This window comes from Athene noctua, chromosome 7 (assembly GCF_965140245.1).
Source record: "Athene noctua chromosome 7, bAthNoc1.hap1.1, whole genome shotgun sequence".
NCBI classification, from domain to species: Eukaryota; Metazoa; Chordata; class Aves; order Strigiformes; family Strigidae; genus Athene; species Athene noctua.
Window position 1 is genome coordinate 2,845,956 of NC_134043.1, and position 26,203 is coordinate 2,872,158.

The 26,203-nt window shown below is 42.9% G+C and overlaps 1 protein-coding gene across 2 annotated transcripts in view; it reads right to left on the bottom strand.

Annotated features, from left to right (window-relative positions):
* Positions 1 to 2,059: 2,059 nt before the first annotated feature.
* KIF5C (kinesin family member 5C) overlaps positions 2,060 to 26,203 on the bottom strand; it is an 86,707-nt gene continuing 62,563 nt past the window's right edge. The window contains exons 16-26 of one of the 2 annotated variants that reach the window (XM_074910074.1): positions 24,934 to 25,122; positions 22,573 to 22,690; positions 21,445 to 21,521; positions 19,963 to 20,072; positions 19,037 to 19,138; positions 18,355 to 18,415; positions 16,353 to 16,424; positions 15,423 to 15,527; positions 13,044 to 13,260; positions 11,452 to 11,565; positions 2,060 to 5,832 (exon numbers count right to left, since the gene is read on the bottom strand). In XM_074910074.1, coding sequence (XP_074766175.1) covers positions 11,459 to 11,565; positions 13,044 to 13,260; positions 15,423 to 15,527; positions 16,353 to 16,424; positions 18,355 to 18,415; positions 19,037 to 19,138; positions 19,963 to 20,072; positions 21,445 to 21,521; positions 22,573 to 22,690; positions 24,934 to 25,122 — 1,158 coding nt within the window. In that variant the 3' untranslated portion in view covers positions 2,060 to 5,832; positions 11,452 to 11,458. Of the gene's footprint in view, positions 5,833 to 11,440; positions 11,566 to 13,043; positions 13,261 to 15,422; positions 15,528 to 16,352; positions 16,425 to 18,354; positions 18,416 to 19,036; positions 19,139 to 19,962; positions 20,073 to 21,444; positions 21,522 to 22,572; positions 22,691 to 24,933; positions 25,123 to 26,203 lie in introns of both variants that reach the window. The other variant, XM_074910075.1, reaches the window with a different exon arrangement.

Sequence of the window (26,203 nt, forward strand, 5' to 3'; positions counted from 1 at the left end):
AGGCGGGCGGTGCCGGCTGCCCGGCGGAGGTGGGGCCGGGGCGGGGAGCCCGGCGGCTCGGACACCCCCCGCCGCTCCCCTCCGCCGGCTCCCCGCGCCCGCCCCCCGGGCGGTGCCGCGGGGCCTCGGCCGGGCCAGCGGGCTTCCCCCCGCGGAGCCCCCGAGGGGAGGGCGGCGGCCCCGCCCGGCGCAGGAGCCCCGGCTGCGGGCACCCCTCGGCGCCGAAGCGGGGAGTGAAGTCGGTGTTGCTACAGGTTGGAGTTTTCCAACTCGGCGTGGAGCTTCACGGCGCTCAGAGCGTCGGGCGCCTGCCCCGAGGAGGCTCTGGGGAAGCTCCGTCTCCAAGCGGAGGGGAGAAGGACGCTTGACCGTGGCGGGGCCTGCAGGAGAAGGGCGTCTGCCGGCGTTATCCCCGGAACAGACCCGACATCCTGAAGCCTTCCCCCGCGGGGGCTTTGCCGGTGCCTCCCCGGCATCCCGATCGCCACCCGAACGCCTCAGCCCCAGGACTGCCCTGACTCGACTCTCAGAAGCATATAAAGTGCGAACCGGTGAAGTGGGACCACCGGGTATCCTGAGCCAAAACTCCTGAAGGTCCGTATTTTAGCAGAAAGACCTTCTCCATTGAGCTCAGCTCTGCTGGAAGGTAAACTGGAAGTCTCTAAGCCATATTTTAGCATAAATACAGTCTCCGTTGAGTCCAGCTCTACTGGAAAATAAATTAGAAGTATCTGAACTTCAGCAAAAAATACATTCATCAACAGTGATAGATTTGCAGTGACTTTTTCCAGGGATGTAAACCCCTCTCCTCTGTTTTCCTTGTATAAGCTGAATTGTGGGAATGGATACGATAATTTGCGTTGTTTTGCTAATTAACTGATGCAATCCTCTGAAAATAAAATTGTAGGGCTAAGCTTGCAAACAGTCTGCTCTGTGACCGAGTTCATCCTGCAGGCACAAGCTTTATCTGAGATCTTAGAGGTGCATCTTTCTGAGTCCCGGTAAAAGCTCTGCGCCACAGCGTTTGCCTTCCTCCACCGGACGAGGGGGGACGCTTGGGACTCCCCCGCTGCTCTCCCTATCGATCGTCTAAATCGGAAAGCTGCTTCCTCCCCGATGGAGCCAAAGCTCTTCATCCTGCAGGCAGAAGCTTCTCAGAGAGCGTGAGGAAGAAATGCCTCCTGCGCCCTGAAAGCAGCATAAATCCAAAGTTTGTTCCGCATTAGAAATAAATTACCTCAAATTTTAACAGACTGATGTCTGCTCGGACGGTGATCTCTCCTATTAAACATACCGGGTTAACTAGCGTGATTATATTAGTATAGCTGTGTAATTAGTGCATCTAAACACTGACTTTCTCAGTGGTATGTACCTTGCTCTTGGAGACCTGCACGTGTCACAGTCGGTCACCCCTGAGCAGGAAGAACACCCGGAGCCCAGCTGGGAGCACCCTCCTGCCTTTCTGGGTTGCCGGCGGGCCCCAAGCGAAAGCAGCACGAGCACGCGTTAAGTAAAGCTGCAAAACCACATAATCCTCATTAGAAACCTACTCGGCGGCAAAACCAGAGCAATCCGTTTCTACAGAAATTCTGGAGTGCCGGAAACTTGCGTTGCTGAATGGAAAAGTAATGATATAACTGAGAAATGCTCAGAGTAATAATTACCTGAAATGAGCCGTTTATAAAGCTCCCAAGTATGATTTAAGGGAGTAAGATTTTAAGGGAGGTGGCAAGGATGCGGGAGCTTTTACTCCATTATATATTTTATAAAGTCAGTGGAAGAGTCTCCCTGCCATCCTCCAGGCCACCAAAAATGAAAAGGTGGAACATTTCCATGGAGAGCAGTAGAGAAAACACAATTATTTACCAAAAAATAAATAAAAACACAACCCCTGTGTTCATTTCCCAGCGAGTCATCCGAGCCTTCTAATTACTTTCTACACCATTTTGAGGAAAAACTAAACCCCAGACGGTGGCCTCCAGCGTGGTGCCACTGAAGGGCTTGCTCTGACATGGGCTGGGATGTCATACATACGGGTCACACACACCGCAAAGTTTAGTTCAATTTTATTTTCCACTGTAACGGTTTTTGAATGATACATCATGCAGTCTGCCAGTGTATCCATCCATCTCTGAGAGGATTTTAGAACGAAGATAAAAGACTTATCTCCATGGGATGGGGGAAGGAGGGTTCAGGTCTGCTATCAAGAGTTTAATACGTTTCAGCATCGTTTGATGCAATGGCAAAAAATTTCCCCTTGTTACCAGCAAAACGTGTCCACAATTTATTTTTTTCCTAAATTGAACACTACTGTAAAGATACATAGAGCCCAGAGAATACACATCTGCAGTACACGTTACACACTTTACAAACTAGACATGTATAATTCTACAGAATGCCTCAACCCCCGTGGTTCTCCCACAAGGAAAAGTGGTTCAATGGACAAGATCGTGAGGGCGAGAGAGGACCTGGTGGAGCAGTGTCCATCCTGCACGACGGCTGCTCTCCCACGCGCCGAGTACAGGCACAGTGAAGACGAAAATCAAAGCAAGGGGAGATTACGATTATCCTGCCAATTTATTTTTGGATTCCTTCCATCTCCAACGGAGATGTACTTTGTTCACGTCTACACGAGTTCGCTCTCCTCCAGCAACAGAAACATGATTAGGCCTTTTCCTTTTATACCTTCATCACCACTCAGTTGAAATACCCATTTATTCAACTAAAATAATGTTCAGTTTCAAATTATTTTGTTTCTTTCCAAGCCTTATTTATAAAAATTTCAGGCAAACGTGCATCTTTGTCCATTAGGCTTTACAAAACAAAATTTTAAAATTATTCATAAGGTTCTGTAGGCAGAAATTACTGTAGTAAAGTTTTTTTTGTGACTGACTTTTTAGTTTTCAGCTTATTCAGGATAATCCACTCTCACCCTTCTTGAGTTAAATACAAACTTAAACATGCATCAGCCAAGATCTTCCCAGGTTTAAAATTTTCCTTTCTTTCGAGAAAACAAGTCAATGAAACGTGAACTCAAGGACAAACACAAGATTTCTGAACGTATCATTAAGAGAAGCTCAAGTGAGCAGGAAATACTTTTTAATTACTAGCAAAATGAACAATATGCACTTTAGTTCCACCTGAAGTACGTTTTCCATTTGTGAACAGGAGTTCCACCAAAATTTGTCCCATGCATGACATTTCAGATGTGAAGTTTAATTCGCGCCATACAAATCACAAGCCGAAAAGAAATACAACACAACATTCAAAGAGCGAAGAAAGTAAGATAGCATCAAGTAGTGGAAATAGCAGGAGACAGGTTCAGATCTCTGCAGAGCAGATGTGTGGTTTTCCATTTCTATATATATAAAATGTGTAAGACTTAAAAATGGTACAAAAGTTGAATATACAATGCGCAATACAAACTTAAGTCGCCTAATTAAAATAGGCTTACAAAACAAGAATCATATATAAAGCAGAGTAAATTCAACTGACAATCAATAATTTCCAATCGAGTAACTATCTTCTGTATTTCTTTTTGACAATTTTAGCCTAAGGCGTCTTTTCAGCACTTCAGTTATAGAAAGTCCTCCTACAGTCTTGATGTAAAAGTTAACTTGGAGAAACTTAAATTATTTTAGCTAGATGAACTGACTGCCTGATCAGCACTAGCACAATTAAGAGATGTCAAAGCTAACTTATTACTCAAGCTGAAGAAAGCTCTCCAAACTCCCATACAGAACTAATGGTGATGCTGTAAGGAACTTAATTTTTCTTTTTTTTTAAGCTAATGCTGCATCTACAGTATACTTTCATATTGAGCTTTGAGTCCGAGAGACAGAACAAAGGTTTTACTACAGTACAAAAATCTCTGACAGCAATTAAGTTTGGTATCTTTTCCAACACAACTGTTTTAGAACCAAAACAAGAGGATCATTAGTTCATAGTAGAAATTTCAGCTCTGAACAGCTGATAAGACAGCACAGAGTAGTTCTGAATTAGTAATTTTATTAAAGATTGCATATAGCAAGTTCACAGTTCATTTTTTCTGGCAGTGCACATGCACATAAAGAAAGAAAATATAAAACTTTGGAAAATACAAAATAAATTAAATACATGCAAATTTGCAACTTCATTAAATATTTTTAGCAAAATGCTCCCCCAAAATAGTGCAACATTAAAAAAAAAAAACGTAACAGTTAAATTAAGTCCAACTTACTTTGCAACAACCTAAATAATTTCAGTAGAAAAGAAATACCTAAAGTCAATTCACAATCTTTCAAAACGCTCTACGTTAACGAAATAGTTCTACATCTACTAACAAACACGTTTGGAAATTAAAAAAAAAAAAAAGTGTCTCAAATGAAATAAGACCAAAAAAAATAGCGTCTCAAATGAAATAAGAGCAAATGTCTGCAAAACAAAACAAGACCAGAGGGCTCTGCTCGGCCGTAGCCTCGTGACGATGTCGCGTTGCGCATCCGCAGGAGGAGGGCACGTGTGCGCGGCACACACGCGGAGGCAGGGAGGAGGAGCAGCAGCTTCTGCCTGCCAGCAGAACCTTCCGGAACCATTCCAGTGCCCCCTCGCTGAGAAGATGGAACATACGTCTGGCACGAAAGAGAGATCCAGGAAAGGCAAGCGGTCTCATCCTTACCTCCGCGCGCGCAAGCGGACCAGCCGTAGGACGACTCGCATGGTGTGACTTAAAAAGACATTCTTTTCCCCTCGCTCTTCATCTCCTAACAAACGTATTCCCAAATTTGGTCTGCGAAGGACAGCTCAAGTATACAACTCTCACCTCCTTTGGGACTCTCTCTAGATACATTTTTAAGGTAGGGGCTGGGGGTTTGGGGGGATTTTTTGTTGTTTCTTTAAGGTAGCGTCTGTTCTGGCAGGAGACTGTTCACTCCCGTATCTGAATTCTGGTGCAAACAGATCGGGGCTTGCCATAGGCATGCGGGAAGGGGAAAGTGGGGGGATGCTTGTTGGTTTTTCCAAGACAAGATTTCCACAGCATTCTGAAAGCCTTCAAAATTTCATAGAGAACAACGCTTACAAACACATGGCTAGCCATCACACTCCAGGAAAACCCACCACCGTAGGGAGAACTACAAGCAGATCAGATCTTAAATTTAAGATAGGTCACACAGATATATTCATGTAACTACCAAACTTCAAAACCTAGATCTATACTAACAGATTTCTCTGCATCCCGTTTGATCTTTACCAGGTACTGCAATAAAGGTTATTTTATACAGTCCAAAGATTTTATCAGGATATTACAAATGGTTCTTTGGGGAAATTTACTTCTGAAAATGTAAGCAGTAAAATTAAACCATATAGCAGCACATTTTCATCCCCTAAAAATATAAAATAATATGTATATTATACAGTAAATCAGTCATGACAGAGCACAATCACCTGCCTTTGATGGCACTTGGTCATTGAATAATTAATTCTTTGATGCCAGAAGTCGGGATTTACTGGTGCAACAGAGGACTTCCAAAAAAGCATCAATCTGAGTGTAGAAGCCCCAACCTAACCAGCGCCAAGGGGTCAAACGCAGTCAGTGAGAGATTCGGAGTGGCAGACTTCCTATCGTTACTTAGATGGTTATGTTAAATACATTGTACAAGTATCTGTAGAAGAGTTGAACAGGACACTTCTGTACACGTGGAGATCCTACGAAGCTCAAAATACCTGGGACCAGTGCATTGCAGATGGCTGTAGGAAGCGCAGGATGACTAGGATGTGGATCGGGTTGAAGAGGGGGGGAAAAAAGAAACTAGTGACTTAATGACAGTCTTTAACATGCTAAGTGGCATTGACCTGTCAAAAGAGAGCAAGAAAGGTAACGATAATTAGTAGATGTTTGGGATTAGAAAGCAGATACGCAGCGTGGCAAATCAACTGATACCAACACTTCACAGAAACGCGACGCAGAGCAGCCAAACAGCGATGAAACAAGAGTCACATAAAGCACAATTTGAACAATTCATGAAATTAGGGTGTCTGTTACTAAGTCTTGGGAGGGGAATTTTGCCAGATCTATCTTTCAAGTTTCCAGCCCACAACTTGGCAGAGTCATAGCAAAACAATTATCTCGATGAGATTCATTCTTTGCCACCTGTAGCATAGTCTTATATCTTGCCCAAATACATCCTTAAACGCTATCTAAAGGTCTAATTTTTTTTTTCCCTTTTAGCTCTCTTCTTTTAATGGGATTTTACACTCCACTGGTCAGCACTGGGGTATGTTGAAGAGCAGATGGGTGCATCACTTCTATAACAAGCAAGGAAAGTAACTGCAGTCAAGTTTGAAAACTTATAAAACAAAAGGATGAAGAAATACAAATCCAAAACAATCCTTCTGTTGTGTGTCTCCTGACAGAGAGGTGCTTTCCTGATATATATATAAAGTACATGTTTACAGAAATATAAAAAAATATTTTAATATAATATCCTGATAATTTATCATAAAAATTTACTATATAATTTCATGTAACATATATGCACATTATACAAGCACCTTTCTCACTCATTCAATAATTCCATCCAGAAGCAAAGTTCAAGGCACGTTACCAAGTACAAAGGTGATTTAAGGTTGATTATAAAACATTTGAAGTAGAGACTTTTAAAAACTCTTCAGTTTGAATTTTTCCCCCCCACACTTCTCATTAGCCGTATGGAGAGCACCACGCAAGTAACTGAACGTGCCTAGCACATTTTAAAATTATCTAATACAAAATCCCAAAATGTGTTTTCCTCAATTAAGCATTTTCTTGTGTAGTTGTTTAAAAAAAAAACCCCATGTCCATATTCAAGATCAAATTATAAAAATAAATACATAAATATCGATGCAACAGTGTTTTTAAATTTACGCTAAATTAACGGTGGGAATTGTGGTTAGCTCCTAATTGTCATCCTTATCAGTACCTTAAAGGAAACCAGGATGGTTATTAATTTATGCATTTTATAGGCTGGATTAACTACAGTCTGGCTAGATTGAACAGTTGTTCATCTTGCTCAAGGATGGGGAGGTGCTGGGAACATACCAGAGACTTTAGGATAAGGGACACACAGACAAGAGCCTGTTTGCACAGCGTATTTCACAAATCCAGATCCCACGACAAGTTGCTTTAATAATTTCAGTGGGCTGTGACGGAGCATTACTGCAATCATTAGCATGGCTTCACATCCTTCTCTTTCAAAATGAGGTATCGGACAAGTCTGAGCAAACATTAGAAGGGCAGGAGAGGCAGATAACCAGCTTCCTTCACATCGGAAATACGAAAGCACACCCATCACCAACACGTCTGCGGCCGGTCACCCTGCCCAAGGCCTCCAGGCAGCGCCGGAGCGTGGCGCTGGGCCGGCCTGCTCACGGGTCTGTGAGTGCAGGAGAGCATCCTCCAGCCTGCGGCTCCCTCACTGAGAACGGGCTGGGAAAAATGCCTCTCGAATGTGCAATATTATCACCCACGCTACCCCCGGGCCCCAGCCTTGGCGGTCCCCGAGCTCGGCTCCTGCCCCTCTGTTCCCCGTGTGCAGGCCCACCTTAGGTCCCAGGTGTAATTAAAGCAGACTCAAAGATGATCCCTGCTCTACTTGGAGAAAGTCCTTCCTAAGTCGTGAGCTGCAGGCGTGCAGCACCACCGAGGCTCACCGCTCCACCGGCACCCTAAGAAACGGGGCGGCAGCCCCCGCCATGGGGTGCAGGGAGGGCTCTCAGCAGGGCCATCTCAGGAACTGAAAGGCAGACCTTCAAAATGAGCTCATTTGTGCTGATATTGACCTGGCCGTGTATTTTAAGCATGAAAAACAGTTCAACGTAGATTTCTACCACTTAATGCATTTTTCCCGTTATTCACCTCAACCCAGCAGTTACTAACTAGCACCCTGCAAGGGACATTCAAGTTTGCTCAGACAACTACCCTTACGCTTATTTCCATTTCCAAAACGTATTGTAAGTTTTCATGATGTAGAAAAAACCACATGAAACCAGATTGTATAATGAATTTGAGAATTTTGTGCGGTTTTTGGCCGAAACTTTGCAGGGCAGCATGAGAAAGAGTCAAAACAATTTGAGCTTTGGTTTGGGTTTTTTTGTACCTATCTGTAGCAAAATATCTACCATAGTTTTTGCTTTTTTTAATTCTAGACATTATTTGAAAAACTTTGATAAGTTTTTTGAAACCTTCATTGTGTTTAGTTGCATTTAGAAACTATACCCATGGAGTTTTAGCTATACAGTACACAACTAGGCTCTGTAGTTGGCCAGCAGAGAAACTCATACACACAACCATCCCCATGCCCTGATGCGCAGCTGTTCACACGCGGGGAGCATTGTTCTTTAAAGGTTTGTTGAAACACCTCTCTCCACAAAACTCAAAAATTCTGTACGATTTACACCAAAGGACACATTTCAACCCTTTTTATTAGACCAGAAAAGATTGAAGTGTAAGAACTGACTCAGAACCGTGCTATAGAAATAAACATTTAAAAATCCCCAAGGCTGTCTCCATGAAACTCTGGCATAAATTCAGCCGCACGGTTGTAGCAATTCCAGCGCCACCTCCTTACAGCAACGCACCACAAGCCAAACAGGACTCCTACTGCCAGCTACTGGCAATTTGCAAGTTCAGGACCACGTTTCATTAACACCCACATTTCCTTCTCTCCCATCTGCTACTGTTATTCATCAAACGCTACGCTTTCTGCAGTAGAAATCATCTCCTCATGCACGCTGCACCCAGGCAACGTGGCTCAAACTGGGCAAAGTCTGACCTTTGTCCTGATTAGCCTCACAGGCTTGCCCAGCTCTGCAGAAGAAATTTTACCAATTAACTTCCTAAACCCAGCAAAAGCAGTACTGGCTGTTACTGAGGGGTAGGCTGCTGGGTTAATAAATCATCATCACTGACCAGTCTAACAGCAATAAGTGTCTATTATCTTTACTGCGAATGATGAATGAACATAAGATAAATTGCCCTTCATCCTGCTATAAAATTTTAATTCCAGAGAGAGGGTATGTTACTTGACAGCAAACATTTATATAGAAACCTCACCTTTACTGCACTGCTGTTAAATGAATATGACAAAAAGTTCTGTTCTAATTCTAGCTGTGTAGAGCTGTGCCAGTGAAAAGCACGGTGTAGTTCTACAGCGCTTAGAAATGTCTCAGTAATATTATGGAAATAACCTGTATAAAATGTTCCCGGCACAAGCAGCACCTTTACTAACACTCTTACTCAAGCCCTGGGCTTCCATCTAACAAGCTCAGAATTCAGATTACTCTGATACTCATTCGGCAGCCAAATAGTTGCAATTTGCCAATAATCTCCTTAACCAAAGGACCAAAAATGATGAGAAGTGACCTTCAATCACTGCCTGGCCTTAGTTTACTACATTTTCAAGGTATCTTTCTAGATGTGTATAAAAAAAATCTAGAACTTGACTGCGCTTTAAAACCAATTAGCCTAAAATATGCTTCTCTGACGTAGTAATCATAGAATATCTTGAGTTGGAAGGGACCCATAAGGATCATTGAGTCCAACTCCCACAACATTTCAAATTGTTGCCTTACATATGATACGTAACACATACACAGCCAGGCCTTAGATTCAATCTCAAGTGATAAGGAAACTAAACTGAAAAAAGCCATTAAAGGAGCACTACTGCCAATTAAGAAAAACCCACACTTTTTAAAATGGCTTCATTCCAACCTGGAGAGCTTCCATTTGTCTTTCAGAGATTTGTTTTCTAATTTTTTCAGAAACCATAAATCTGTAAGTTTACCCAGTTTCTTCTAAGATCTTCCATCTCCTTTTTCTTCACCCCCATCGTCCATGAGCTTCCTCTGCAATATATTCCAAGCGTGGCCTGAATCTGCTCATCCTCCACATCCTCAAATCTAAAACTCAGCTTCTAAAACATTCGAGAGGCATTCTATGCCTTCTGATTACTTTTTAGTGACCTCCAAAGTCCTATCTTGTTATACACCCATCCAGTTTTAAGTGTATTTATTTTGTTAGTAACTTCATTAATCTATAGTTGTTCACTTGATATGTGCCTATACCTAATGTGTGGCCTGTTGGAGTCCGACACTTAATTTCAGAGCAGATGGCATATTAAAGGCCCACCCAATTTAGGCAGGTAGCAGGTTTTTTTCCCCACAGAGCAGCTGTTATATGTTTAGAAATATTTTTACGTGCCTCTATCACACTCTTTTCCCTCCGCTCTTTCACAGAGGTGGGAATGCAATGAAGGAGATGGACAGAGGCTATCTCACTTGTGAGCTGGAAAAGCCAATTTCAGTTCAGAACGAACTACCACACACAAACACTCAGCAAAGACTTGCCCTAATTCATCCATAGCGAAAATATGTTGCTTGCAGCTACAGGACTCAGGGAAAACACAATGAACAGAAACAATCCACACAACACAATAACAGCTTGAGTGCGATGTGATGGATAGTTTGCCTGCATGCATGACATGAAACATTCTCCAGAAAAAAAAAAAAAAAAAGAAAAAGAAAAACACACCCAGGAATGCTGAGTGCCTAAAGGAAACCACATACAATCAGAAGAGAGTCATAAAAGAGAATTAATCTTCAAGGAGGGGAAAAAAGCCAGTTTGGAGGGACAATTTAGCAGTCCAGTGGCTGGTTTTCACAGTCACTCGCTACCATTCAACTCTTAGTATGCCTATAACATAAAGTTATCATCTAAAATAACAGTGGACATAAAATACCTCAGAAATAACAAGCATTTAAAGAAATAAGTGGAAGGGTAGGATACATGAAGCAGTCTCATGGGAATATGCTGTCCACCTTTCCAGATTTCTGCTTAGGAGAAACCCTCAAGCCAATTAAAGTAAATTTTAATTTGCAATTAAATACAAAATTTACAAATGCCTTTTTTTTTTTTTTTCCCCCTAAAGAGAGGTGAATAAGAGTGCAAAGCAAAAGAGACAAAAGTAAAGTTTGCCAAATTGTGACACTTGAATTTGGAAAGCTCTGTGCTGCTGCCACTTATGGCTGTTCTACCCCTGTCCCAGGCTGGAATATCACAACACGGCAGCATTCGCATGTTACACAAAGCTGAAAATTATCCTGGCAGAAGGAACCTCTGGGACTCTATTTTTACTACACGAGTTTCACACCTCTATGTGTGAATTTCAGTAATTTCAGTACAGATTTTCCAGAGCATTTTAGTTTATTAAAGAATTTTTAAGTGGTAAGTCTTTAAAAGAAAATCTCTCATCAGCAGCTTGCAAAGCATTCTAACAAGGCACTCCTCGCTTAAATTATTAATTTTCACAGTTCTCAGCAAACAACTCCTACTAAAATCAGAAAGAAAGTACTGGGGGTCCTCTAAAAGCAAGACAGAAATGTAAGAAAACTGGGTGATCAGTGAAAGAAGAGATGGGTAAGTTACTTTGGTCTTACTTCTCGTCTATTTGGTGTTGTGATAGTAGCTGGAGTTCGACATCCCTCCCCCTCGGATGGCATGGACAGCCGTTGGAGAAGACGCTGGGTAATGACCAGGGCGGATGGGCTTGGCTGCAGAGTAAAAGTAGGAAACCAGACAAGAAATTTAGCTTCCACACAAGGTTTTCTACCTCACCTTCGCCTCCAGCACAAACCCTGCTGTTTCCAAACAAGGAGCCGCGCTCGGCAGAGTCGTCTGTCACCCAGCTCTGTGGAACACAGCATCGCCCTGCCTCGGCCAACACCAAATACACCCATTTCCCGCTCGGGACAGAGCTGCTTAACCGTTCCGTGCACCCCCTCATCTCTGCAAAGACTATGGATTGTCTGTAGAACAGAGGGAAGTCGAGACCCACTTGGTGGTCAGTGATGTACTTTCTATGTCTCATATCGCTAATTATATCACAGAATCACCGAGGTTGGAAAAGCCCCTGAAGCTCCTCCAGCCCAGCCATGACCCTCCCCCTGACCGTTCCCAACTCCCCCAGATCCCTCAGCGCTGGCTCAGCCCGACTCTTCAACCCCTCCAGGGATCCCGGGGACTCCCCCCTGCCCTGGGCAGCCCATTCCAACGCCCAACAGCCCCTTCTGCACAGAAATCCTTCCTCAGAGCCAGCCTGACCCTGCCCTGGGCAGCTTGAGGCCATTCCCTCGGGGCCTGGCGCTGGGGCCTTGGCTCCAGAGACTCATCCCCCCTCTCTGCCCCCTCCTGGCAGGGAGTTGCAGAGGGCCAGGAGGTCTCCCCTCAGCCTCCTCTTCTCCAGACTGAGCCCCCCCAGTTCCCCCAGCCGCTCCCCAGCAGACCTGTGCTCCAGACCCTGCCCCAGCTCCGTTGCCCTTCTCTGGCCACGCTCGAGTCATTCAATGGCCTTTTTGTAGTGACCAGAAGATGCTGAGACAAAGCTGTCAATGGCTTTCTCCAAGAGGTAGCGTACAGTGGGAAATACTGTGTGCTGCCTACTTCTCTCATTTAAGACACCAGTATTAGCATCACCACGCAAAACTTTATCCTTCTACTTCAGCAATTCCAACGAATTATTTCAAAAATTGCCCTATCTTAAACACCATTTGATTGTATGCACACATTCAGATTGCACCACAGATATATCAAGCATTTGAATTGTATAGGAAGATTTTTGACTCTACATAGTCCAAATGAAATCACAAGGAGGAGTAATCAGGAAAAAGGGGCAAGTGACAAGGTCCAGAAAGGCAAGGAAATAATGAAAGCAGAAGGAGAGTATGTGGGGGAGGAGGAAGAATGGGAGAGACTGATTTAAAGAGACAAGTTTTCAGGTCACTAGAAGGGCACACAAGACCCATTATGCCATTTATTTACTGAGTTAAATAGCAGAGGCACTTTAAACTTTAGGTGGGGCAGATTCTATTAAAAAGTGAAGTCTTTGAAGATGCCTGTGCAGCAGAGGAGAAGCAGACCCTGTGGTTTGCCCTGGCCTGCTGCTTTCAAAGCTCACTCTATTTACACATGAGCAACAGACCAGCCATGAAGTACGTGAGCACCCACTAACCCTTTAGCTCCATGTCCTTACCAATTTGAGCAGAGTGTGCTCTCCGTGCCATGTTTTTGGCTCTCACGGCCTCCTTAATGCGATCTACCTCCTGCTGGTACCGTTTGCGGTCTCGCATGGCGTTCTCCTTGGCCTCCTTCAGTGCGCTCTCCAGGGCCTTAACTCTCTCTGCCGTAGCTCTAAGTCGTTTTTCCAGCTTAGGAAGCTCACAACGAAGATCTGCATTATCACGTACCAACTGCAAGAAAAGAAATTTCCAAAAATAACTTACTTCCATTCAACAAAATTTCATAGATGTGATCCTGAAGGGTGAGGGCTCCAGGACAAAGCCTGCTGCTGCAGGGTGCTCTATGACCATACTTGCTTTGCTAGACATCAGGAGCGACCACGACAGAAACTCTGCCGTTCTTCAGAGCGCAGAAACATCCAGCATTTTGCAAATACTTGATCACGTCGTTATTTCAAAACTTCAGTGCTTAACTATGACTTATGGACAACACTGGGTATCATCAAAAACTCATCATTCCCTGTGGTTATGGCACACTTACTTACTTGTTCCCTACTCAAGCATATGGGAAAGTTGGGAATTTCAATGCTTCAAACATCGTTAAGAAATCACTTTAAGGCCTGGAGCTATAAATGTGATGATTATATGGAACTTTAAATTCACGCGTTTCCTCAATTACATACAAACCTGAGCAAGGTCTAATCAAATCTCAGAATAACACCTAACTTTACATGCAACAACAGGCAAGAGAGAGGACTGATTGTTTGATAAATAAAAAACTGATGCAAACAGTTGGAAAAATCCAGTACTATTTCTACTGAACAGATCATACCACCACTAGAAGTCAACAGAAAACTGTTCCAAACGAGTAATTTTCCCTTTTCTGGAAAGAAGGGAAGAAAGTGGTTTAGCTACCACATTAATAATACAGTAAAGCAACAGCACGTACTAACATTCACACATTGTTTGACAATCAAAATGTTTTACACCTGCTAGTCCAGGCTTAGTGCCAGAAGAAAAACACAAACAAAGCTAAAAAAAATTGTCACAATGTGCTTTTTCTGCAAGTGTTGAACCCTTGTTCTACAAAATAGTTAATGATATGAAATAAGACCAGGATGGTTATCACATTCAGGTCAAGTCCAATGTCATTTTTCCCGGAGTTTCTTATGAGACATGAACTCCTTGTTGGTTTTGAGTAAATATACGCTAATGAGAGCTATAAAAATCTGTATCTGAAAACCCAGCAGATGCGTGAACTGAGTGCAAAAGAGGCAAAGCAGTAAAAGGAAAAACACTCCTAACATGTCCCGATTTCCACATTTAGAAACTAGGTCTTTAAACCATCTGTTCCCTGGGAATCTCAAAATACTGAACCTTAGCGGACACTTGTCACAGTCCAGCTTTTTTGGCACATCCACAGGAATAAATAAAGCAAATCTCAGTGAGTGCTGTGTCTCACTAATGCACAGGAGAATGTTGTATCACTATTCAAAAATGAAATCAAAAGCATCTTTACTATTTTGTGCTCCACGCTTGGAACAGTGTGACACAGTTCAAAAATACTGACATCTGACAAGAGGGTGGAAGCATACTTATTGGTGGAAAGAATCCAGTTTTATCCAACGAGGCGCTTCCTAGATATATACACACACCATTGATATATAAACACTTCCAGTAAAGCAGAGGATAAGGCTTCTTCCTTGACATACACCCTAAACACTTGCCTACTACACATCCGCTCCACCCCCACTTGCACGGTGGGTACGTAGGGTGAAGGTCTCCCCGTAGCCCTTGTCTCTCCAAACAGCAGAATTCCAAAGGCAATGGGAACGCCATGAAAGAGGGAGGAGACAGAGATGGACATGCCCAGGAATGACCAACCTCAGCATCCCAGCGAGGTACCAGCCCTTAAGCTGCACAGAAAACCTCTTATTTCTTTGCTTTCCTACTCTGCTGGTTGACTCTGCTCAAGTCACCTCCAAGGGTGTCACTCAGCAGCTTTAGGCCAGGAGTCAAAACTGGGGATATACAATCCACCTAGCAAGCAGCTATCAGCACACAAGGTAATAACAAACACTTTATTCTGGGTTTTATGCATTTCACCAATACAGTGACAATTAGTCTTGCCAAAACTGCTAAAATCTGTTTTCACAGAAAAAATAATTGTTTATTTAACACATTCATAAGAAGTTAGGTGTAGGAGGAAGAGCAACTCTAACACCAACTCCTACTTTTAGGAGAATTTTAGTTGAGAACTACAGGCACCACTTTCTCAGACAGTACGTTACCTTCAAAAATTATTCTTTTAAACATAAAAAAGTGTAATTCTTTTGGAAGGAGGGAAGGATGGGGAGAAGGACGTAGGGAGAGGACAGAAGCAGAGGCCCTACCTGTTTGTGAACCTTTGTAAGCTGTTCCAGGTTGTTCTCAAGAAAGGAAATTTTCTGCTTCTGCGCAGCACTTCCACCTCCATCGTCGCTGTCAAGTTCAACGCTCTGCACAGAGAGATGCAGCATTCAGCAAAGCCAGGCAGAAACTCAAGAGGAAGCTCAGGTCTTTTGTGAATTTAAGCTTCCCAAAGGCAGAAGAGTCTTCAAGAGCCCCAAATTCAAAAGAATTTATTTCACCTGTTCATTTGATAGTTAAGAGCCACGTTCCCCGCTACACAAAAAATAAACTGCTCTTACTGAACAATTATGGGGAGTCCTGAATAGGAAAATCATAGATTTTTTGTGGGGAAAACCCCTTTTCCTTCTTTTTTCCACTCCTTGGAGACATTTTTATATAATACAGGTTTTCAACCTTAAAAAAAAAAGTATAAAAATTCTTCCCCCAAACTACTCTAAATGACTGAAAAGTGTTGCAGCTTCTGCCTCTTCCTCAAGTTACAAATACATTAATTTCTGCCAGATAACAACTTTGCCAGGAAAAGGCTGACTAGTCACAAGCCCATAGAAAGAAAGGGCCATAGCATTCAGCGTAGCGTAAGTTACAGCGAGTTTTACTAAATAATTTCTAGTACCCATTAATACCATCTTTGAGATTTTTGTAACTGAACTGAATTGGATTGGTACATTGTACTTCACCACCAAGACTTGTCCTTAGCAAATTAGGACCAAATAAAAGCTAATAAAGATCAGAACAGTTTTCATCTTATTACTCACTGTTAATGAAAAAGACAATATTTTGTAACAACATGCACTAAAAGCTTCCAGCAAATCACATATACTGCATATACATAACAAACACATGTTACATGTACATATACAAACCAAATACTGCAGGAAAGACAGAGCTTTCGTTTAAGAGTACAGTCTTACTTTTTTAACACGGGTGGTAAGATCTTGGACAAACAGTTTGCGTAGGTTGTGAAGAGTCTGAAGCTCTCTTGCCTGGAATCAAAATAACAATAAAAAAAGAACAAACCAGTAAGACATAGCAGATACCCTCCTCGGTAACACTCCTCAAATTGGAGTCAGTAATATGACTGTATTGTGCTGTAGTTCTAGAGATGTACCTGCCCGCAGGTATATGCAGCTCTCAGAATGGCAATGCCCACGCTGTTCCCCACTGAAGAGCTCCTGCACCTCCCAAGGTGTTCACCACACCAAAGCTGCTTCTAAAAATATGGTGCCTCTGTCTTGGGGCGTGGGGACACACCAGCAGAAAGCTGAAGTCTCACCCATTAGCCAGGGTTACACACATCTAGGGATGTGAAAGAGCTCTGGATTCACTCCCTAGCAAACGCAGCGGCCCGTTCTGAACGCTTACTCACAGGCATTTAAGATCTTGAAGTGCTTTTTAAGTTCTGGCAAAAAACCCCCAGGTTTTTCCCAGCTTTTTATATGCATCAACTTCTCAGGCTCAGCAAAATAAACACCTTACTCCAAACTGAAGGTGTGACAACAACAAGAGGCAACCCTGCACCTACTCCCAGAAGGATGGAAGGACTAATCCATCCGCACAAAAGGCAGCTATGTGGAGAGGCAGGTCACCCCAAATCTGACCAGAAACTGAGAGGGAGAAGCTTCCTTCATGGACTACAAGCAGCCACCCATTGTACAATCACAGCTTATTTATGTGAGTGATGCAGTACCCAGGAGAGGCACCTCCCCGAGAGCCCCCACTCAGGGTGCTGCCCCAGCAGATCACCACCCCATAACTCCCTCCTATGGGCCCCCCTTGTTTTGTTTCCTCACCAGCCCAGCACTGGGAAGGAGAATGAGTCCAAGAAAAGCAGCAGCTGTGGTCCTACCAAAGCTCTTCTTCCTCCCTTCCTTCTCAAAGCAATCACCCAAAGGACACACGATGCCTCCCCACATCAGCGGGCAGGGCTGAGCCACCATCCGGCCTTTGATGGCTCATGTTCTCCTGAACTTCCCTATGCTTGATTTTTAATTCCTGCTGCAGTAATTATTACAACTCTAGCAAAGTGAATAAAATGTTAATGTAAGATAGTTCAAAGATGTTTATTCAATAATTTAGAAAAAACCACCTGCACGCTGATGGTATGGCAGTGCCTAACTCTGATTTCCAGCTGCCTTACTCATTTGGGTACAGGGCAAGTCAAGCCTACATGCAAGCTCTGTAAGTATCTGTCAAGTACAGTTTATATCAGAAAGGCTGGTTAAATCTGTCCCTCTCATGAGTTTATTTTAACAAGGCTTATGTTTTGGGGAGCCATCAGGAGCCAAAGCTGAAAAGATCCAAATAGTTCAGCTTCAGTAAGGAACTCCAGCGGATCCTGACGCCGCTATAAGCTTAATTTTTAAATCATCAGACAAAGGAGAAAATGCTGGATTTGAGTTAATAACCATGTCAACGCCAGCAAAGAATCACTCTGTGATGCTCCTAAACCACCTGCGGTTTTGACCAGCTTCTGAGATCTTTGAGAAAGCTTGAATATTTTACAGACAGATAAAAACACAGCTTCCAACAAAACTGTGCAGCAACAGCTTCACGACTGAAGCCACCCATCACAGATTGCATTTTTAACATCGCACACACAACAGCACCTTTCTCTGGTCAAGTCAGAGGCAGGCAGGTATCACCCACCTGTAGCTACACTACTCAGTAGGCTGGTTATTTCAGGTGATTTGAGGGAACCGGGACAATGAGTACCGGTACACAACAATACCCGCAAGTGATAATAACAGAATTTAATCTTAAATTTTAAAATTCTATTTCACGATTTGGCAAAATACACAAGTTTAGTCTCTTGTGATATAAACTGGTCATTTCCCTAGGCACAGATGCAAGTTAATATATCAGTGAAGATGACCTAGGGGGAAAAAAGCTCAATAAACTGTAATGAAGACATACCACTGTTTCCTCCAGCCCCTTAAGATCCTCTCTTGCTTGTTCCCTTTTATCATTAAGCAGTCTAGAAAGATCACAACATTAAACACAAATCAAAAATGTTGAAGTCATATAAACCAGAAAAGAATCAATCAAAATTCAGTTTGAGTACAACACCTGCAGATGTGAGCAAATCTCTTTGCATCTCTAAGTATGCTTTCAACTGTCCCAAATATGCAGTTTTCTCACACGGAATGGCTGAGCCACCATCTCCACTTTTTGTGTCTACACATGAAATTTCTCTCTCTCATTTCCAGGAAAGGCTTTTACTTAGACATCAGATTTATTACTTAAAAAACAAACAACCACAAACAAACCCCCTCAAAACCCACCCCAAACCCCCAATTTCTTTCTTATTTGTTTTTGCTGTGTGTTGAGGATTTAACACTTGCTGTGATATTTCATCAAATCAGACCTTTAAAAAAAATATTTTTTGGCAAGTATCAAACCCACTACTGAAAAGTCTAAGATACAAAAATATGGAGTAATTGGTAATTATATATTTGTACTGCATGTTGGCTTTGTTACTGAGATGTTAAGTTCGGTGTGAATATTTCAACAGAAATGCCTCCCACTAGCACCTTTCCTGTGGACACGTTAAGGGACACATATTCAAGGACAGCAGGTGTGAAAAGTAGTGACTTACATGAGCTTTTCCAGTTTCATTTCTTTCTCCTGGTCCTCAATTTTTAATTTATCATAATCAGCACTCAGTTTCTCTTGTTCCAGTTGCAGCTTCTGATTCATACTAGAATGGGAAAGAAAAATGCAGCTCAGCCCTGAACCCCATAAACAAGGATGGGTAAATCTCCATAAACAAAATGGGGTTAGGCAGAGGAAGTAAAGCTGTAACACTACTGAAAAATTCCAGAAGGAATTAAGCATAAGGAATCTGAAGAACGATTTTTGAAAATATTAGAGAACTAAATTCAGTGGCTTGCTTCCTTTAACTTAAAGGACACAGCCTGCTCTTGCGATCTTTCTCTCCCGTTTCCTCATGTTTCTCGTCTCCCTCTTGTTAGTCTTTTGGCCACACAATAAATATGATGAAAGAATGAACACTACATCAGGATTGCCCAGACTATATGAACACTGACAAAAAGAAGAGCACAGGAGTAAAGACCTCTGTTTTTCAAGTGCTGGAGTATCTGACTAACAGAATTACACTGCTGTGTCAGGAAGAAATACAAAGGGTGTGAAAATGGGACACGTTTGAGTCACACAGACTCTCTGTGGCAGGACTAGTTGCTATAAGAGGCCCTCAAAACCTGTTATCTTTTAAAATTTGCTCTTCCCCAAACTTCTACCTACTGACCTGAAGGTGTAACATTATTTCGTTTTCCTCTCTGTAGTTTTATGGACTTGTTAAAGCTCCACAATAAAAAACTAGGCATTATAATCCACCGTGCAAAATAATTAGAGGGTTGGCTGTTGCATGTAAAGACACTACTTTCTGTAAGACACTGAAATATAGAGACATCAATTAAAACTAACAAAACCAACCCTAGAACATCCCTATAGTGTCACAGGACAGGACAGGAACAGAGAAAGTGATGGAGGGAGTGAACATACTCTCTGATTTCATCAATTATTTTCTGCTTCTCTTCAATTTCATCCCTCAGCCTGGACAGCTGCTTCTGGTGGGCTTCCCTGTGACTCTCCATCTGCTGCTCCAGTGCCTTCTGCAGAGTGCAAAAACCAGAGCCACGCATGAAACAGAAATCAAGTAACACCCAGCTAAGCTTCCTTCTGACGCGTCGGCCAAAGCAACCTATCCTTCTGGATCTGAGGGCTTATCAAATCAGGTTAATTGAGGAATCGGCATGCTGTATCTTTCTGTGATTACAAAACTGCGCATCTACTCATCCAAGCATTTAATTCAGACAGTTTTTAGTAGCAGATGTACACCGATTTCTACTCATTTTCTTGCAAAAACTACCGCATGTGAAAGCCAGGGTCTTAGCATATCAAGAGCCGAGAAGGACACTGGTTTGTTTTACCAGTCCTCTATTATTTCACCCGCTTCTTCATCAAGAAAATATCTGTACAGCTATACCTGTGACTGAAGTAAAACCCAAAATACCCTCCCTCTCTCTGGGAATTATGCACAGCCCTGTTATTTAAATTCCAAGATTAGACAGATCTCAAGTACTAAGAAAAACTCAATGAATCTCTTTAGATTACTAATAAAAGATTTGCTGCTTTTCTTCCAAGAAGTAACTGTGCAACTGTTACTAACTCTGACTTTTTTAAATGGAGATAAAAGTTCTGAAGCTGACAAACCTCTACCACTACCCTCCTAAAACTGGATTCTTCCTTTTCTGCAATTTGCAACCCCATCAGAAACACAATCGAGGCATTACTAACGTTTCTTTGCGTTCCAAAGGAAGAAGAAAATACCAGAAAACACGTTTATATTTAATTATTATTTCTAGGGGGTAAGTCAGAATTCTTGCCAAATTATTTGGGAAAGTGGTGTCCTTTTTTATAAAATTTTTTACACCCAAATTATATTAATCCCAGTAGCCTGATTTACTACTTAGCAAACTGACTCTCAGCAGAGTTCCACTGGCAAAAATTCACAGTAACACAGAAGTGAATCAATATAATTTTTCAAGCACAATAGCTGTTCTCAGCTATGGATGCAATATACTGGGTCATATTTTGGTTCTCCATCTGTGCGATTTCAGGAACTCGGGCATCTCCAATTCAGCAAACACAGTGCACTGAACCTCTCCACTCTTTGAAGTTGGCTCAGCTTACAAGCTGGTCTCAGAAGACACGCTCACCCCAGATGTTCAGACTGTAACTAACTTTATTCCATCACCTGGTCAACAACCTCAATACGAGCAAGTTCTCCAATTTCACATTGTGAAGGTCACTCAATTACACGAAGTCAGATTTTCTAACAGAGGCTGGCAATTCTGACAGAGGCTGGAAGTGTTTTCTAAAAGCACACAACGTGTACAGGAAGACAAAATTACACCCTAATTACCAGCTTAATGAACGATCTCACTGAGAAACGCCCTCTAAAATTGCAGCATGCCATACTACCTTCATCTCCTCTGCGTCCTGAAGCCGGGTCAGATGCTCCTTCTCCTTATCCTTGAAGCTGACTTCATGCATTTTTTCTGTTGAAAGTTGGAGACAGTCAAGAATTAACCACACAATTCCAGGACATGCTGTGTCCAGTCATTAAAAAAGCCAAAACAATTCCAGTAGGATCAGCGGAGACAGCTCTGGAGGGGCAGAAACAGCCATGGTTTGCAGTACCCAAGCTGTGACCATCCTGCCCAAACTCCCTTTCCCTTTACTAACAGGCCACATGGTTTTCAGACCATCCAGCACCTTTCCAACCCTACTCTGTCTCCTTATAACCCTAATTCTCACAATCCTCCTTGTCCCCTTCCACTTTCTTCTGATAAATGGTGCCTCCAGAACTAGGTATTTCTTATGAGTGGGGAAGGAAGATCAGGAGATAGAATAAAAATTCCATTCTAAAAATGCAGGAGATGTTAAAAAAATAAGTCTTGTCACCACCTGCTTCTCCTAGAGTCAAAGAAGATCCCTGTGCAGAAATCCAGAATAATGTCAAGGCTAGTAGGCCACATTGTAATTTTACGTAAACCAGGAGATTAGCTACAAGAACTGCTTTTGATACACATTTTCCACATTGAATCAGAAAGAGGGGGAAAAAAAAAGTAATTTGTAAAATGAAGCCAGCTGGATGGTGTATAGGAGCTAGGAAGGACACACCTTTTACTTGACCCTGAGGGAAGCTGCTTCCTTTTGAACGGGGCAGGGAATTTGCCAGAGGGACAACCGAAATTAGGTGGATAGCCAAGAATGATACAGAATGGAAATTCAGCAAGATTGGAGCTGCTTGGCTAAAGTGTTTGGGTTTATTATTTCTCACACCATTAAAGCACAAGGTGAAGCTTGTAAAGTTTTAGATTCTTTTGAAAAATTGTTTCTCTGTATTTTGTGAATGACTAGGCTGAAAGGGATAATTCTGTTTTTATCTGGTGCAATGTACTGAATCACAGTTTTATGTCTTCACCACAAAATACTAAGTGGACAATAAAATGTAGTGGGACTGTAGATACAATACTTCAGCCAATACTGAATTTTCTAAGATATAGTTGGAAAAAGAAACAATGACCACAAGACCCAACATTGTACCTTGAGCACGTAACTTGGCAAGTTCTTCATTGAGAGAGTCCTGTGACTCTTCCAGCTGCCTTCTCTTCTGCTCCATGTTTTGCATGTAGTCTGTAAGGGACTTGATCTTTGCTTCATGCTTTAAAGACAAGGGAAACAGCAATGAGATGCGAGTACCACAGATTGTTACCTAGAAATTCAGGTACTGTCCTACATAAAGAGAAAAAACAGAAAATTCTCCACATCCAGGCTGATGACCAGGAGAAAATACAGCAAAGCATCTGAGAAGCAGCTAACAGATCAAACCAGACTGCATTATTAAAGGTCACGCTTAGTAGCTCAAGACATACACTGAACAGGGCAGTAATTCCAAAACATCCCTGGAAGCTCATGACTTGTTCAGCAACAGCAGCAGCTTTCTAAAACCAGCTAACACCGGGCTTCCGAGGTGGCTTCCTGCATGCTCCAACCTGCAGAAGCTCAGGTCGACTTTCTCCAGCCATCCTGATGATTTGCTTCTTGCTAACACCCTTCTGAACTAGAAGGGCTTATGTTTAAATAGAAAATATTGAATAACGTAGTGAAAACATCCAAAATTGAATTAGAATTTTCTAATTTGGGGATAAAAGATACTGTCTGGGCATTATTACATGCTATTAATAAAGCCACTGAAGCACTTGTGGTTCACTGTTCTTAAAGTTCACCTTGGCTGAGAGGGGTTGAGACCTCTGGGTTGGTGCTCCTGTAAAGATCAGACTTAAGGAGGAGTAATCCTTAGCAGGAACTAAAATAGTTCAGACCCTCCTGGCACCAAGGTCCCCAGGAAGGGACGAGTGCACACCCAAGTTGCACGTTTTGGGGAGTAAGTCCTCCAAATAAACCTGACAAGAAATTTGGCCAACTCCCAGCCTGGCTCCAAACGTTCTGGCCCCAAAATGGAGACTCTTGTACAGCACGCAGTGGTGATGCACCATTTTATGGACCAGCTTAACACCGTAACCCTGTAGCCCTGTGATGGGGCACTGCCGTTGGCAGTAACAGGCCAGCAGCTTTGGACTGAGTTTGCGAGGCCTCAGGACTGAGGCTTGCCAGGCTTGACCTCTCTGAGCTCTTCCTGACCTGTCTTGCAGCTTTTCTTTTCTTTCACTTGGTGGTCAAAGTGCCAAGGCAAGGTGATCACCTGCTTAAGAGTATTTCTACTTGGTTTCTTCACCACGTGAACACACAGTACTTGGATAAATCTCTCAAATCCTAAGCCTCCAGTCTCCTGTCTGTAAATAGGTACTGAGGACAAACACCAAGCCCACAGCAGCAGCTGGGCTGCCTTCTGCTCACACCTTCACCGGGTCAGCGTAAGCCAACAGCACAGCTGAAGGAGGCTGCCCCACCACCCACTGCCGGGACCCTTTATTCCCAGCTCTGGTTGCTGCTGCTCTCTCCTGCCAGGAGAAGCATGGACACAGCTGCTTTGTGAGTCAAGCTTTAATCTGCTTTATTAATGCAAGCTCCCAAGGAAAGGGAGCAGGAGCAGCACAGGCTGGCAGGATGACTTCCTTCAGTGGCCATGCCAGCCCAGGGCCTGCTTGAAGACAGGATGAAAAGTAGAGTTTTTACTTAACATTTTTGGATAGCTGATACCCTCAGGACTCCAGCCTCCCTGTAATACTAAGCAGCACTTAGTATAAGTGGAACTTAATAAAGACATTCTGCTGCAGGACAAGAGGTTATCCTTGCTCCAGTTTTTCTTAGACTAACTGGTAGCAAATGAAATACCATAAACTGTACGGTCCCTCCCCTCCCCACATCCACTTCAAAGCAGTTGAGCACGTCAAAGCATTCAGCCCCAATCCTGCAGCAGGCTGCAACAAGCATCACTGCTTGTAACTGCCACCTACTCTGAAGCCCTCCTACCATCTGGATTTCTATCTGATATCATAATGTTTTCCATAATGTTTCCATTTTATGCACTGCTGCCTAGTTATCTTGGTGGCATACTAACAGACCAGATACTGGGGGGACTCTCCAAATGTTTTGCTAGTGAACCATACAATCACTGCTTCCTTTCTCGGGTTGCTTTTAAAGTGAAGGTACAAGATACAAATTCATGCTGAGGAAATCACTCGGAGGAGGATTTTCAGTTTACGCCATAGAACACATTTTGAGTTCTACAGCAGGACACCATCTTGCCACGGAATGTGCTGAAAAACACTGAGGGGGAGGAATGGGAAAAGAGAGAAAAAAACCCAACAAAACAGACAAGAGAAAACACCACTCTGCTCCCTTAAGTTTCATTTCTCGCTCCTACCATACACATTTCATGAGGAAGGAGGCCGAGAAGTCGTCAAACCTTGCTGCAAAGGGACAAGGAAGGAGCAAACATACTTGTGAAATGAGGAGCTGGCAAGCTGCAAGCTCCCTCTCGCTGGCGTTCATCTTCCTGTTGGAGTCTATCTGGGCGCTCTCCAACTGCTTGCTGCGGTTCACCAGAGACTTCACCTCAGACTTCATCTTGCTGATGTAAAGCCGTGCCATGGTGAACTCCTCCTCAATCACCCCGTTCACATCTGCTAACTAAACACACAGAAGATTGCAATCTGGAAGGTGTGGTTCCTACAGGTAAGTCAACACAAAGAACTCTTCCAGCTGGGAAACTCTTGTCTAGAGCGAGGAAGCCCCTGTGACAGCACAGCAGCCCTCAACGAGTACCCACAGACCTTCAGGTCACCTTTAAACACATTATACCACTCCAGTTCTTACAATCTTCACTGATGAGCCTCAAAAGTGAGAAATTAAAGCTTGTGCTCACAGTGTGCTTCAACATCTAAACTAATCATCTCACCATCATGGCAAGAGCGTATTTTGGAGAAACCTTCTCATGTTGGCAGCACAGGAAATTTTCCTGCTTTCAAACGGCTCAAAGCTGAAGAGCATTTTCAAAGCACTCCTTAAAGAAGTCTCCTCTTGGAGGGTTGTGCTTCTTCAATGAGGAGGCATAAGACAGACACGGGTCTGGAAATGTCACTTGGCAGGAGAAAAGTAATCGCCCTCACCTCTAAATATTAGCATTGTTCTATTTGTACATCATTTCCTTCCCTGGTTTAACATGGTGCCTTTTAATTGTATGTCTTTTTCTTCAAATACTTAATTCATGTAGCCCACTGACGAGCTGTGAAGGTTCTCCTTGCCCGAGCATATGGCCAGCAACTTCATCTGCTTTTCACCTTTTTTCCCAGCCACCGCCAAGGGGAAGGTAACATGCTGTATCTTCTCCCAAAAAGCCTAAAAAATCTGACTGCTTCTAAAACTCTCAGTCTGGTCTGAAATTAGACACACTTTGAGAAGATACTAATTGCCAACAAATTTGAAATTATTCTTCTAAAAGCTTCTCAATCTGGCCTTATTTGCACTGACAGCTGTCCTGTAAAATGCTGACATCTTAGTTACTATAAAAAATTTGTATCACACAGGCTCTGCCTCCATTTTCAAAGATTTCCTCTTATAGTTCCTATTGCAACGGCCACCAGAGGTTGCTGTAAGATTTAGCAAAGTCTGGTCTTGTGGTCCTGGCATCTGCATAACCACATCAGGCGACAGGGATCGTGTCCTCTGCAGTAAAAGCGGGCTGGAGCATCTGCTGGTCTAAGGGGGGTTT